General features: G+C 44.6%; 1 protein-coding gene across 1 annotated transcript; it reads left to right on the forward strand.

Moving 5' to 3' along the window:
• Positions 1-2,258: 2,258 nt before the first annotated feature.
• HUS1 (HUS1 checkpoint clamp component) lies at positions 2,259-14,801 on the forward strand. Its single transcript, XM_063116328.1, has 8 exons — positions 2,259-2,339; positions 3,721-3,848; positions 5,121-5,297; positions 7,358-7,465; positions 10,248-10,322; positions 10,728-10,827; positions 12,861-12,992; positions 14,484-14,801. Exons 1-8 carry the CDS (start codon positions 2,288-2,290, stop codon positions 14,564-14,566), a joined length of 855 nt encoding a protein of 284 aa, XP_062972398.1. The 5' UTR covers positions 2,259-2,287; the 3' UTR covers positions 14,567-14,801.
• The last annotated feature ends 261 nt before the right edge of the window (positions 14,802-15,062 follow it).

The raw sequence follows: 15,062 nt of genomic DNA on the forward strand, positions 1-15,062 counted from the left end.
GACTGAAATCATTCAATAGCATATCTAAAAAAACACAGCATAAATATATACAAATGATAAATCATTTCCCTCCTCTACAGTATTTTTTTTTTGTCACAACTTCTCAATCTGTCAACTCTTGTAGTTGTATAAGCATTAATGCCATACCAGCAGCAATACAAGAATTCAGGGCTACCATACAAATTCTGTAGTCTTCCAGTTATTGATGTGTTTCTAAGCACCCCAGGGGAATCAATGTTAAAGTAGCAATGAAGACAAATCCAAGATTTGGAAGAAATATTTCTGCTGTCTCACACTGTTTGCTAGATCAGCATCAAATGACTGGTCTGGAAAACCACAGCTATCTCACTCAACATGGGTTGCCTTGAAATTGGGGGTGGGGTGGTATTCACAGCAGTGTAAATTGCATGCTCCTTAGAAAAAGAAAAGAACAAACATTGAAGACATTTTGAAAGTTCTGTATCAAACAGAACATCCTTGCTTCAAGGCTACAGAACAGATTTCCAAATGTGAATATCAGCCAGTAAAGGAAACCCAAATAAAGGGGGTGTGATAAGACTTGAGAGGAATATATCTTTACATATTTTACCAATAATAGGTTGGGTTCAGATTTAGTCATACCTACAGTAGACATTGCAATCAATGGGACTTAAAGTTAGTCGTGACTGACTTGTCCCATCGATTTCATTTGATCTGTTCTAAACATAACAGACATGTTGGATCAGACTAAAGGCCTATCTAGTCTGCCATTGTGTTCATGTAGTGGCCAACCAGATGCCTGTGGGAAGCCCACAAACAGAACATGAGTGAAATAACACCCTCCCACTCACATTCCCAGTAGCTAGCACACACAGCCATACTGGAGGTAGCATACAGCTATTGTTAGCCTTATCCTCCATGAATTTGTCCAATTCCCTTGCTGTACCTCTAGCAAATTTGATTGTTTAACAATGGGCTGTGTGTGTGAAGAAGCACTCCCTTAAGTATGACCAAGTCTGGTTCTAACCAAATTATAGGTCCAAATATTCATTCTATTATAATAGTTTCCATATAGCTCGAAGATTGCCACAGAATATTATAGTTCACAAGTCTGTCTTTTATGCTGAACTCACCCAATATTGCTGATCAACTTTCCCATCTCCAGAGTTGTATAGGGAATAACTGAGTCAATGTGAAGTGCTGTGTGTGCACTAAGGTTCCAGGATTTGAGTCAAATCCTAGGCTAGGAGAGGATAGATCTCCCTCACTCTCCACTGTCTGAGGCTCTCCAAAATTGCCACGTAGCCCAAAGAGAACGTAAATCTCCTTTGTCCGTTAAGCGAATCAGCCTTGCTAGCCTTCGGGTCCAGTAGATTTGCGGGACCTCTCCCTCCGACAGCGGCTACTTATCACGGACCATCCAATGCACCTCCCTCCCGAGTTTCTCTCCTAAATTGCAACCCTGCCAAATCTGCAGCAAGTGAAGTACAGAAACACTCAAGGCTGCAATGCTAGCACACGTGCCCGAGAGCAGTACTCCGATTTCGGTGGGGCTGTGATTTCATTCTGGGTTTCCGTCGGAACCAGCCAGAACTCTAAAGGAGCCATTCAAAGTGCCAACCCTTATCTTCAAAATGGATTCAGCACCTTGGGTAGCTCTGGCTGGTTCCCACTGAAACTCTGAATTGGATTCATAGCTCCACCGAAATCGGAGCCACCAGCCTCCATTGCCTGACAGTAAGCCCCATTGCATTCAATGGCTTGGTTCAGACAACACGCTAAACCATGCTGCTTAATCACAAAAGGGCATTCCCTTAACCATTTTGTGGTTAAGCAGCATGGTTTAGCGTGTTGTTTGAACCAGGCCAATGAGGGCTTACGTCTGACTAGACATGGCTAGAGAAGTCCGGAAGTGACGCACTTGCCCGGATTCCCGTTGTTCCCATAGAGATAAGTGATTCTCAGTATAGAACTAAGAAAGCATTACGATTTCCGGTGCTTTTTGGACGTTGAGGCTGCTCAGAGGGTGCCACATGCTTGTTGTGACCCGTCCTGTTCCCGGTTGAACGCGCCCGGAGCGGAGCAATGCAGAGAACGGCGCCATAGAGACCGAGGGGAGGGAGGAGAGAACTCAGGAGCCGCAACGGAACAGCCGGTCTCCTTTTCTTTTTGCAGAGTGCTGCTGATCCGCACGTGGCGGCGTTCAAACGGCAGCCGGAAGTGCTGACGGGTTTGCAGCGTTTTAACTCTTCCGTAGTCGCTGTGGGTTGGGAGGAAGTTCGGCGCTGGCGCGTTTGTTTTTGCCGCCATGCGGTTTAGAGCCAGGGTCGTGGACATCGGGTGCCTCAACCATTTCACTCGTGAGTAGACCGCATGCCAGCCTTCCCCAGGCTGAAAGAACGGACAGGGGGTAGAAAGAAGGTTGCCAACTTCCCCCTGTCTGCTCCTCTAACGGTGCCCTGACTTTGCGAATCTTTAAGAAGGGAAGCTTTTCTCTCCATCACTTCAAATGGGGGAAACGTAATGCTTCTCCTGTTGAATTTCTGCCTGGCGGGCCACTGCTTAAAGGGAATTTTGCTGGGGGCGGGGTGTAGAAACATGGCTGCTCTAGAAATAAAATTACGTTGTTGTTTTAAAAAGTAAGGTGATAAGAGCCTTACGTTCTTCCTTTTGCATTTAATCTGTAGAACAGGCAGCATGTGTGGCAGAATAAGGTGGTAGAGTCCTGAGGTGGTAGACTGGACTGTACCATTTCAGACAAGTGGAGGGAACGGCTGCATTTTTGAATGCTTCTTTATGTTTATTAATCTTATTCCTGCTATCCTCCCTTCCTTGCTACATATTATTAATCTTTCTCTGTCCTCTGGTTCATTTCCTTCTGCTTTTAAACTGTTAGTTTTACCCTACCCTGTCCCTGCTTACCCTACCCTGTACCTGTTTGCATTCTCTTCCCCTCCTTATTGTTTTACTATGATTTTATTAGATTGTAAGCCTATGCAGCAGGGTCTTGCTATTTACTGTTTTACTCTGTACAGCACCATGTATACTGATGGTGCTATATAAATAAATAATAATAATAATAATAATATAACCTAAACCCCGCAATAAGAAAACTAACACAGGGAGTAGACAGGTCTAGAACGTCTCCCGCCATGTACTAGTTTGCTACTTGCGAGGAGGGTTTTTTTGTTTTGCTTTTATGGTGGGGGAGGGCATTCAAATATGACATCTCCGAACCTGCAGTCTGAAGTGGTAATGTCTGGCATACCACCTCAAGAGCCTGCATGTGTAGGGTAGGACTCATTGTTGCAGGACAAAGTTTCCATCCCTTCCAAATGGACCCCTCTCTCTAGCTCGAGCAAGGAAAAATTAGATAGATTGTTAATCAGGTAAAGGAAACAACATAAATAGCAAAAACCTGCCATCGCTGCTTTGCCGAATAAGCAAATGGTTGAAACAAAATTTCGTAGAAGTTTTAAGAGATTTTACTAAAAATGTTCATGTAGAGCTTATAAAAGGAGAATTCTTGGTGATGTTACTTCAGCGATTGCTGAACAGTGATTGCTCCTCAGGTAAACTGCATGTTGCTTGCTGTTCAAGCCATCTCAGAGCAACCCCACAAGTCCTTTTCTGCTTTGTTAACATATGCTATTTTGATAATGGAGTTTTGTTTGTTTTTCTTCCCTTGAGTTGCGGCACTGGGAATAAAGGCGCTTACGTTTTTAAATGTTGTCTCTGTAGGTGTGATAAATACGATTGCCAAGCTAGCCAAGACCTGCACCCTTCGCCTCACAGTGGACAAACTTTACTTCATCCTCAATGACAAAGTGGCAAATGGAGGTGTTAGCATGTGGTGTGAGCTCAGCCAGGTAAGAACATAAGCAGTGCCCTGATGCTGGATCAGAGCAAGGGTCCATCTAGTCCAGCATTCTGTTTACACAGTGGCCAACCAGCCATCGGCCAGGGACCAACAAAGCAGGACTCGGTGCAACAGCACCCTCCCACCCATATTCCCCAGCAACTGGGGCACACAGGCTTACTGCCTCGAATACTGGGGATAGCACACAAGCATCAGGGCTTCTAGCCATTGATAGCCTTTGTCTCCAGGAATTTATCCAACCCCCTTTTAAAGCCATCCAAATTGGTGGCCATCACTACAACTTGTGGTAGTGAGTTCCATAATTTAACTATGCGCAGTGTGAAGAAGTACTTCCTTTCATTTGTCCTGGATCTCCCACCAATCAGCTTCATGGGATGGCCCCAGGTTCTAATATTTTGAGAGAGGGAGAAAAATGTCTCCCTATCCAGATTCTCCATACATTGCATAATTTTGTACACCTCTATCATGTCTCCCCTTGGTCTCCTTTTTTCCAAGCTAAACAATCCCAGTTGATGTAACCTTCCCTCATAAGGGGAGATGCTCCAGCCCCTTAATCATTTTAATTGCCATTTTCTGCACTTTTTCCAGCTCTATAATATCCTTTTTTAGGTGTGACCAGAACTATACACAGTATTTTAAGTGTGGTCACACCATAGATTTGTGTAAGGGCAGTATGATACTGGCTGTTTCATTCTCAATTCCTTTTCTTATAACGCCTAACATGGAGTTTGCCTTCTTTGCAGCAGCCACACACTGGGTGGACATTTTCATCAAGCTGTTCACCACAATCCCAAGGTCTCTTTCTTGTTTGGTCACCGCCAGCTCAGATCGCATTAAGTTAGACTTTAAGTTAGAGGTCTGCCCCAAAGAGCTGATGTTGAAAATGACAAACCTTGAAGTCCCTTGATTGAAGATAAAAACTTCTTAGCAGACCCCTATTATATCCAAATAAATACTCTTTATTACTGTCATTTAGAACTGTTCGCTTTTTCCCCCCCATACCTGTGCCTGACAAAGAATTCTGTTTAGTTTGGTAGTGTGTTACAGTGTAAGATACTGGGTGCAGTCCAGATTACGGTGAGTTTGATGGGAATTCAATGTGTGTTGCTTTGTCTGTATTATGCCTATTAATTTCCCCCCACCCCAAAGGCACCAGCTTCTCTTCTCTTGTAACCTCCCTCTTCAGAGCAAAGGAGGAATTGAAATTGGTGGCATTTAATGCTGTCAGATTCACTGTTTTCCAAATACATTGTTGTTTCAGGGGAACTTCTTTGATGAGTTCCAGATGGAAGGAGTCGCTGCAGAAAGCAATGAAATTTACTTAGAGCTGACCTCCGAAAACTTCTCCAGGGCGTTAAAAACGGCACAGAATGCCAAGACAGTGAAAATCAAGTTGACAAATAAGCAGTGCCCTTGCCTCACAGTAGCCGTGGAACTGGTGAGTGGAAAAGTCTCCTAGACAGAGTAAGAAATACATATATCTCAAATCTAAAACTAGGTTATTTATTTTATTATTTAAAACATTTATATCCCGCCCTATATCATTAAGATCTCAGAGCGGCATACAAATAAAAACATACAGTATAAAACAATAAATATGCACAGTTAAAAACAAATTAAACCATGATCCAAGTTAAAACAATATATAATTTAAAAGCAGTTAAAACAATGTGCCAGTGAGTTTATCCAGCTGCCCAGTCAACTGTAAACTGGGCTCTGGTCTGTGAAAGCTCATGACACGATAGCCTCCTTCATACACCACTTGCATGACGAAGTGGTGCTTCACGTGGAATGGATTTTGTAATCCAACATGCCTGGAGGGCACCAGGTTGGCGAAGGCTGGGCCAGAAAACAGATGGTTGAATCCAGACTTAAGTTCCATCCTACCGAGGTCCCATCAAAATCAATGTGGAAAGTTAGACGTGAATAATATAAGGCTGATTGATTTCAGTGGAAACTAAGAGCAACTGTCTTAGTGTCTCGATCCATCCCAGAGTGCCAGCCTCCACTGCCCCAATTGGTACCCTGTGGGACGCTCTGCCTCTCTCAGCTATCCTCACCGGCATCCATTTCAGCAGGCTGAGCTGAGGGGGATGAGAGGGAGAGCAGGGCCGTTCCATCAGCCCTGCTTAAAAGAATGGATGTTTCCCCTCTTCCCTTACCATTCCTTTTCCCTTGTGTTTCATGTCCTTTTAGAGTGCAAGCCTGTGGGCTGGGACTGACTTGTCTAATTGATCGTATGTAAGCTGCTCTGAGAGCCTTATCGGCTGAGGAGTGGCATAAACAATACTTCAGATAAACTCCATTTGAAGTGGGATTTGTGTTTGGGATCCCGTCTCTTCTGTCAGCTGATAGTTCTTGAGACCACCCACTGGGGCCTCATCTGCACCAGATGTGGGCAGACTTCAGGCTTGCAGGATCTGCTTGATTTTCTTCTGGAAACCCAATGTCCCCTCATTGGAGCTGCTGGCTCAGGGGCGGGGAGGGAGGGCAGAGCCAGACCACAGATAGTGCCGTAAGGGGGAGAGCAAAATACCTGCTCTCACCAACATGCCAGGCACTGGGATGATCCACGTATTCAAGTATACTTCTCGGTAATTACAGATCAGGAATTCTAGCACCCTAATTTTATTCATTACATTTTATTTACTACATTTTTATCCCACTTTTTTTCCTCCAAGGAACTCATCATCATATATCTATTAGGCAACCAAGTGCAGGTTATAGCTAGAGCTCCAAGGAACTCAAGGCAGTGTACATAACACTCCTCCTCTCCATTTTATCTTCACAACAACAACCCTGTGAGGTAGGTTGGGCTGAGAGTCTGTAACTGGCACAAAGTCACTCAGTGGGTTTCCATGGCTGAGTGGGGACTAGAACCCGGATCTCCCGATTCCCAGTCCAACACTCCAGCCACTACACCACCCTGGCTGTCCTAATTTATAGGGGGAAAGCCTTTTGTGGTTGGTGAAGAGATAGAAACCAAAGACCTTGCCAATCATATTGATGAATACGTTCTGCCCATCCCTGTTCTAATCACTGCAGACCCTTTGCTTCCATGGGGTCTCTGGGTATAGGGAGTCCAGTGGCTGGGGGACAAATTTCCTTATTCATTTCTTTACTCCACTAGTGTCCACTCCATATGAAACTTTATGAAGGCATATAAGAATAGTACATCTTCTACACGTAAAATAGTTCTTGATCAGTTGGATAAAAGACAGTCCAAAAAAGAGACTGTGCAGATCACCCGAAAGTAAAGTGGCAGGTGCAGTAGTAGAGATCAGGTCTTTCTAACTCATACAGTGCAATCCTGTGCATGTCTGCTCAGAAGTACTATCATTGTTATTACATTAGTATGCCGCCCCATAGCTGGAGCTCTCTGGGCAGTTTACATAAGAGTAAAACACTTTATTGGGGATTACTTCCAGGTTTGAGTGTAGGATGGTAACCTCCATGTTGCCTTTTGGTTACAAGATCTTTTTATTTCCTTCTCTCCAGCCGTCATTGTCTAGCAGTAGCCGCATTGTGACTCACGATATTCCTGTGGGGGTTATCCCGAGAAAGCTGTGGAATGACTTCAGAGAGCCCAGTGTGCCAGACTTTGATGTGAGTCGCTTTTAATTTCTACGAGCTTGAAGCAGAACCTCAGGCCCCGGAGGGCTACATCCAGCATTTCTGGAGCCCAATCCCGGTCCTGCCCCTTGCCCTGGTCCCGCCCCCTTTTCACCGACAACCAGTCGTTTGGTGGCTTTTGTGCAGTTTTTTTTAACCCATTCTAAAATCTTGAAATGCCTCTCCTAAGGCTCAGTTAGTGGCAGTCAGAGCTTTGTACTAAGATATGCTGGGGGGGGGGGCTCCCTTTTACCTCTTGCCTTGGTCCCCACCCACCATCGGAATGTGATCCCTGAGAGTTTTTATACTGCCCAATAACCAACGCTCCCTGGGCAGTTCACAAAAATTAAAACCATTCAAAGTATAAAACAAACAGTATTAAAAACATGATATAAAAATACAATATAAAAGCACAACAACGATAAAATCAGCAGCAGTGCAGAAATACAGATTTAAAATACAAATTTAAAACAGCCAAGTTAAAATTGAATTTATAGACTGTGAAAATGCTAAGGGAATAAAATGATCTTCACCTGGCATCTGAAAGAATATAATGTAAGTGCCAGGTGAACCTCCTTAGGGAGCCCATTCGACAGCCAGGGTGCCACAGCAGAAAAGGCCCTCCTCCTGGTATTATTATTATTTATTTATATAGCACCATCAGTGTACATGGTGCTGTACAGAGTCACCTGCCTCACTTCCTTTGGCAGGGGCTCACGGAGAAGGACCCCTGAGGATGACCTTAGTAACCATCCTATGCATGGTTACACAGAAAAAAAAGTCCTACAGCTCCCAACCTTCCTGGCTGGGGAATATGCAGGGTTGTGGGACATTTTTCTGTTGAAACATGCATAGGATTGCAACCTAAATGGCTTTATGTTTAGCTCAGATAACTGGTTTAAAATTTATTTATTTTTATTTATTTGTTAGATTTGTATAACACCCAACCAACAAATACCCTTGGGGTGATTTGCCATCATAAAATCAAATAATAACCAAAAAGAAATAATTATGTACCGTATTTCTTCGATTCTAAGACTCCATCGATTGTAAGACGTACACTAATTCCAGTACCACCAACAGAAAAAAAGCTTTGGTTTTAAGAAATAATAAATGCACCTGCAATTCTAAGACGCACCCTGTTTTTAAAGATGTTTATATGGGGGGGGGGAAGTGTGTCTTAGAATCGAAGAAATAGGGTGTATGAACAAACTATGCAAGCATCAACATGACATAAAATTTAGCGTTAGAAACATTTTAAAATGTTGAGGAGCTAGCAGTGAAATTAAGGAACAGCTTAAAGGTTAAATGCCTACTAAAAGAGGAAGGTCACAACGAAGACACCAGGCAGATGTCCCTGGGAAGGGCATTCCACATTCAGGGGGCCACAACAGAAAAGGCTCTTTCGTAGCTGCCCATCATACTGTTCTAGGCAGCAGCACCAGGACAAGAGACTCTGAAGGTGATCTTAGTGATTGGGCAGGAACATATGGGAGAAGACACTCCTTCAGGTAGACTGGGTTAATCAGACAAGTGTCCTGGGTTAATCGTATTGTGATAGCATCAGCTGGGGAGTTTACACAAGGAGGCTGCTCGTGCTCCGTTTCACTTGCAACAAATGTTTTCCTTATCATTTTGTCATTATTTCAACGGTGACGGTTGTTAATGCAAAAGCACCCCTTTTTGCTTTCAGTGAATATGTTTTTCCATTTGAGATTAGTGAAAATGGTTTACAATATCATCGCTGTCGATTCCCCATTCACTCTTATCGCGCACCTGCCCGTCCGTATTACCTGCACAGCTAATAGCATGCTGCTCTCTAACACTGTCACATACGCCCATTCGTACTAATCACCCTAACACTTGACCACCAGTGCTGCTGCTGCTAGCCGCCCCATCTGACTTGCAAATCCTCATGTTCCTCGTGCAGGGGAGAGGGGTCAGATCCCCAACCCCCCATTCAAGGTTGGAGTCCTCTTAAGGATTGCTCTCTCAAGGTAGCTCTTTCGATTTCCATTTTTGAGCTGTTTGGGTTTTTGCTGTTAATAATTTAAAAAATGAAACTGGCTTCATCTTTTGGTTCCAAAGGTTTTCTTTTCACATATGTCAGCACTAAAAGAAAAGGATCCACATGGCACCCATATTACTGCCACTGGAGAAATGATCACCAGTATTCAAACCGTTGAGCTTTTAAACATATAGACAGGACTTCCATATGCACAAATACCTGCTTTGGATCCACATGACCAACTGCAGTTTCTGTTTTATAAGAGCCAAGTTACATATGACACTGAGTGAGCCTCTTGAAGATTGCACCGGGTGGTGTGCGTGCGTGCGCCAAATTTGGTGTGCCAAACTCTCCCACCTACTCTGCAGCTGCTATTTGCATTTGAAAAAATGATTTAAGATCTGAAAAGAGATGCATCTAGCATCATATGTCCTTTGGACCTAAATGTGCTTAATTCTCCATGGGGTTAAGGGTCATAGGACCATAGGAAGCTGCCTTTATACTGAGTCAGACCATTGGTCTATCTAGCTTAGTATTGTCAACACTGACTGGCAGCAACGGCTCACCAGGGTTCCAGGCAGGATTTCTTTCTTTCCAGGCCTAGCTGGACGTGCCGTGGAGTGAACCTGGGAACTTCTGCAGGCAAAGCAGGTGCTCTGCCACTGACCTCTGGCCCTCCTCTTGCAAAGTGTGCCCTTGTCCAGTAACTGCGTGGGGCACGCACAGCTCACCTAGCCTGCTTTGAGTGCAACTGATCTTATTTTGTAGGTCAGCATTTATTTGCCTGTGCTGAAGACCATGAAGAGTGTGGTGGAGAGAATGAAAAACCTCAGCAATTCTATAGTAAGTTGTTACATTCTTAATTTAGGGGGATGAGGCTGGGGAGAGAGCTAGCTGTATCTCACGGGGGTTGAGTTCCTACGTGACTGTAGCAGGTCTCCAGGCTAAACTAGGCAAGACATCATTCATGTGTGAAGGGCTTTCAAAAACAGTGAATAGCAGGTATGTGGGGTCAACTCCGGACTGGAATCCTGGTGGGAGGTTGGGAGGCGTAAATCTTGATCAGGGCCCAATCTGGTTTGGGCTGTCTGCACCTGCTATTGACTTCTATAGCTATGTCTGTAGGTATCTTTTCAGGATCAGGAATGTAACTGACTTTTCTGCCGATCTATGTTCTCTAAGAAAACAGAGTTGGCAGAGTGCATGTGGTAGTTGTGAAAACTGGTGACTGATTTGCTTTCGTTGTAGGTAATAGAAGCAAATCTAAATGGAGAAATGAACTTGAAAATAGAAACTGATCTGGTGTGTGTTACAACTCACTTTAAAGACCTTGGGAATCCTCCTTGGGGTAAGCATTTTTCTTTCTCCTGTCAGATAAGAGGCCTTAACAAATGCAATAGGGGTACAATATGAAGGCTGCAGTCCTATGCCGCTTACTTGGGAGTAAACCCCGTTGAGCACAGTAGGACTTACTTCTGAGTAACCATGTTTAGGATTGCTCTAAGCACACAATTAGAGTAATGGTAAAAAGAAATCACCTATTTTTATAGTTGTAAAAGAAAACTAGGTTGGGTCTGCCTTTAATGGTTTTCTCTCTCTCACACACCTCTAAATTTCAAAGTGTAAAGAAAGAAATGCAGAAGCACAAATCAAGTGATTGAATACCGTAGTTGCTTCGAATAAAGCAATGAAAAAAATGAATAGCTATAGTTTGTGGCCAGGAATTTCATGAGGGAAATATTGCAAAATTAGAAATGTATGTTGGGGGAGGGAGTCAAACAATTAGAATTTTTCAGTGTTTTATCAGGGATTCACACATTTCAGCTGGCATTGGTGGCTGGCCCCCAAATTGTGGTCGCCAGGACTTTACCCGCTCCTGCAAAGTGTAGAGGTCTTGCTCCTGACCTCCCCCTCCCTTAAGCACAGGGGGAGGGACAATGGCCTGCTCCATTCTCAAGCTCAAGAAGCCCGGGTGGGGGAGGCGGTGCTGTCCCTGCAATTGCACTGCCCTTTGGAGGGCCTTGGAAGCCCAGTGCAATTGCAGGGAGACAATTCCCGCCCCTTCCTCAACAACAGGCTGGACAGGAAGGTGAGGTTTTGAAGCATGGAGGCAAAACATGCTCTGGCCCAGTGCCAGAGCAAGCGCCAGTGAAGGAGGTGAGGCTATCGGTTTTCTGCTGTGCTTCTGAAGTGCTGGGAACCCTTTCCCCCCATTGTCCTCCCATCCTTGGAGTTGTGAAGGCAGCAGGAATTGCCTCTTCAGTGGTGTTGGGCTTCTGAGGCCCTCTGAAGTGCTGTTCAGCTGTAGAGGAGATATATATACACACACACACACACACCAGCTTCAAGATTCAGTGGAGGCAGAGTCTTTTCAAGTTTGCCAGAAGGCAGTGGCATATTCACCACAGCAGCAAATGTGACGAGTGATGCTGTGGACCCCCCAGTGTTGCTTATTGAATGCACTGTTTAAAATCATTTTAATGACACCCATTGGGTAGCATCCTCTTTTTTCTTAATGTATGGTTATGAGGGCCAGTTCACACAGGAGCCTATGAACAAATCTCTGTGTATACCAAAGCCTCTGGCTGCTTGTAGCAGCTGTGAACTCTGCTACAGGCAGCCAATCAGAGACCCTATTTGAGTGCTTTTGGCAACGCTTCCTTTACCGCTATTGCTCACCTGCCCACTGTCCTCAGCATGTCTTGGCTCCTTTGGGCAGCATAGAAGAGGAAGAAGTCAATCTAAATGGAAAGCAGAGTGCATAAGCTGGTAACCAGAGGCTTCCATATATGCTGGCTTCTTGTTAACTGACTCTGAGGGTTCTAGATGCACCCTCCTAAACTGCCAGGATTGCAGCTGTAATCTGGGACGATGTGTCAAAATTACTACTCTTAGGTTGCCTTTCAACAACTTTAGTAGTCTTGGTTAGATCACTGGATTTCAGGCATAATTCCCATACATAAAATGGGAGCACAGGGTTATTGTGTTGATGAATATCACACCCTGCATACTAGCATGTTGACTTAGGAGTAATTTGAATTAGAGATTCATGGCGTTGGAAGGGACCACAAGGCTCATCAATCCAACACTCTGCAATGTGCAGGAAAACCAGTTAAACCATCCATGAGAGGTGGCTGTCTAGCCTCTTCTTAAAAACCTCCAGAAATGGACAACCCACAACCTCCATAGGTAGACTGTTCCACTGTTGTACATATCTTACCATCAGGAAATTTTTCTTTATATTTAATCAAAATCTAGGTAGCTGTAACTTATATCCGTTGCCCCATTTTTTAAAAAAAAAATACTGTTACGAAAATTATTTGCGACAGACCTTAGAATGATGGTTGGACTGAACCAAGAATTCTTTCCTGTGCATTTTAGTATCCGAGGATGGCTCTCAGAACTCTACCCAAGAACGGGACCCTGAAAGCATGGCTGAGGCACGCATCGACATTAAGAGGCTCCTCCAGTTGCTTGCAGGGCAGCAAGTGAATCCCACCAAAGCCCTGTGTAGTAAGTGTTCCTTTGGTCTTGGTCTTCTGATGACTGTGACTGGGTTCAGACAACACGATAATCAATGGTAGTTTAAATAGTCAACGGTTGGTCATTTAACACACCATGGGTTATTGTGTTGGGAGTTTGCGGAGGGAGTTTTTTTAACCAGCAGTTGGTTATTTGGCCCAAATAACTAACACAACCAACGCTGTGCAGAGTTGGCTATTTGAACCACCATTGGTTATTGATTTGTGTGGAGGGCACCGTTGGTTATTTCGTCAGCCACAGAGTTGCAAAGCAAGAGCAGTCAAAGCGGTAGCTGCCACTCTAGTCCAGCTGGCAGGATAGATTTTTGGCAGCAGTGGCTGATGGGATTGTAGCAGGAGGACCGAGGAGGGGAGAGAGAGCGGGAGATGAGTGAATCAACTCAGCGTGGACTAACAGCGAACTCAACACTGAGCCTAATCCACACCACTGTTGATTATTATCATGTTGTGTGGGGAGCACCCCCTACATCAACGACTGTCAAGTTGATTATTACCCCACCATTGATTATTGTCTGAACACAGCCCGTGTCCCTGCGTTTACACTTTCAGATTGCTCAGTAACTAAAGTGTTCTGGATGGCGTACAAGCACATTAAAAAAAATTAAAATCTCAATAAAGCAACAGTAAAATAGTGCAAGGCACTTCAGCCTTGCATACCAATGTGCCACCTGAAGATATTTGTAGGGCAGCTCCCTGGGCCGATCCCATTACCTTTATCCCCCATGACAAAATGGATGCCTCGCCCAAAGCTGCGTTTGCTCACGGGCCTCCAACAAGTCTGATGAGACCTGCCTCCCCATCTGGTTCAGGGATACTGCTTTTGGACACCCTTTTCCTGTCTGCTGCACTCCTGTGCTGACTGAAATCAGAGGATTAGACTTCTTATGGAGTGTTCTTCTGCTCAGTGGAGAGTACAGCATAGCCCCTTCCAGGTTATTTGGGTTTTTCCTTTCCTCCTTGGAATTCGTCTTTGTTGTCCCTCTACATCGGGATTGGGGAACGTGTGGCTGTGCAGATGTTGGTGGACTGCAACTCCCATCAGCCCTAGCCAACATGGCCTGGGGTGAGGCATGATGGGGGTTGCAGTCCAACAACCTCTGGAGGGGCACAGGTTGCCCATCCTCACTTTACTGTTATGTGGTTTGGGAAGTGTGTGTGTTCCAGCATCCACTGAGCTGAAGTCAAGTCCTGTGCCTGAAGGGCTCCTCCCCTCTGGGCGGGACTAAAGCTGCGGGACTATCTTATGCATGTTTAGACAGAAGGGAGTCCCACAATTCCAAGCGTTCTTGAGCCAGCCTGCAGCGTGCCCTTCTGTTTGGCCCTGCTTTGTAAGGAAGAGAGGACTTCACCCTTTCTTGTATTCTGTCCTTCCCACTGACTAGAAAAACTGCTTCACAATAAATCCCACTTTCTGTTTTGAGCCTCGTGCCATCCGTTAAACTCTGGGCTTTATGTTTTGCAGATATTGTAAGCCAAAGGATTGTTCATTTCGTCTTGCTCCACGATGATGTTTCCCTTCAATATTTCATTCCAGCCCTTGTATGAATCGACTCGCCCTCTGTCCTGCCCAGCTCGCCATGCCGACGATGTGCTGAAACAGGCACAAGAGGGGGGAAGGAGATTTGCTCGCTGTCTTTCTTAAAATCCACTTTCTAACCCTTTTCTATGTACAGAAATATATATTTATAAGCACCTTATTTTTTTGGAGAATAGAATTTAAGTTAAAACCCCTATGTATTTTTATTGGACTGTGTATTTTATTAAAGAAATAACCCCGTAAGCTTTTAGTCATTCTGTTGGTACATGCAGAAAAATAACTGATTTTCCTCAACGGTCATTTCTCTCAGTTTGAGAAACACTGATGCCTCTCCAGACTAGTATTGGGTAGCAGAACAATCCGTGTTAACAGCATGTGGGTGTTGCAGTAATAGTGTTGAACAGAGAAGCTCCCTACACAGGGAGCGTATCTCACACTTCCTTGGGCAAGCTGTGAGGGGTGAATTTGCTTCCCAGGAACCCTGGCTGGGTAGAGCTGCAGAGC

Source organism: Elgaria multicarinata, chromosome 1 (assembly GCF_023053635.1).
Source record: "Elgaria multicarinata webbii isolate HBS135686 ecotype San Diego chromosome 1, rElgMul1.1.pri, whole genome shotgun sequence".
In the NCBI taxonomy this organism is placed as follows: Eukaryota; Metazoa; Chordata; class Lepidosauria; order Squamata; family Anguidae; genus Elgaria; species Elgaria multicarinata.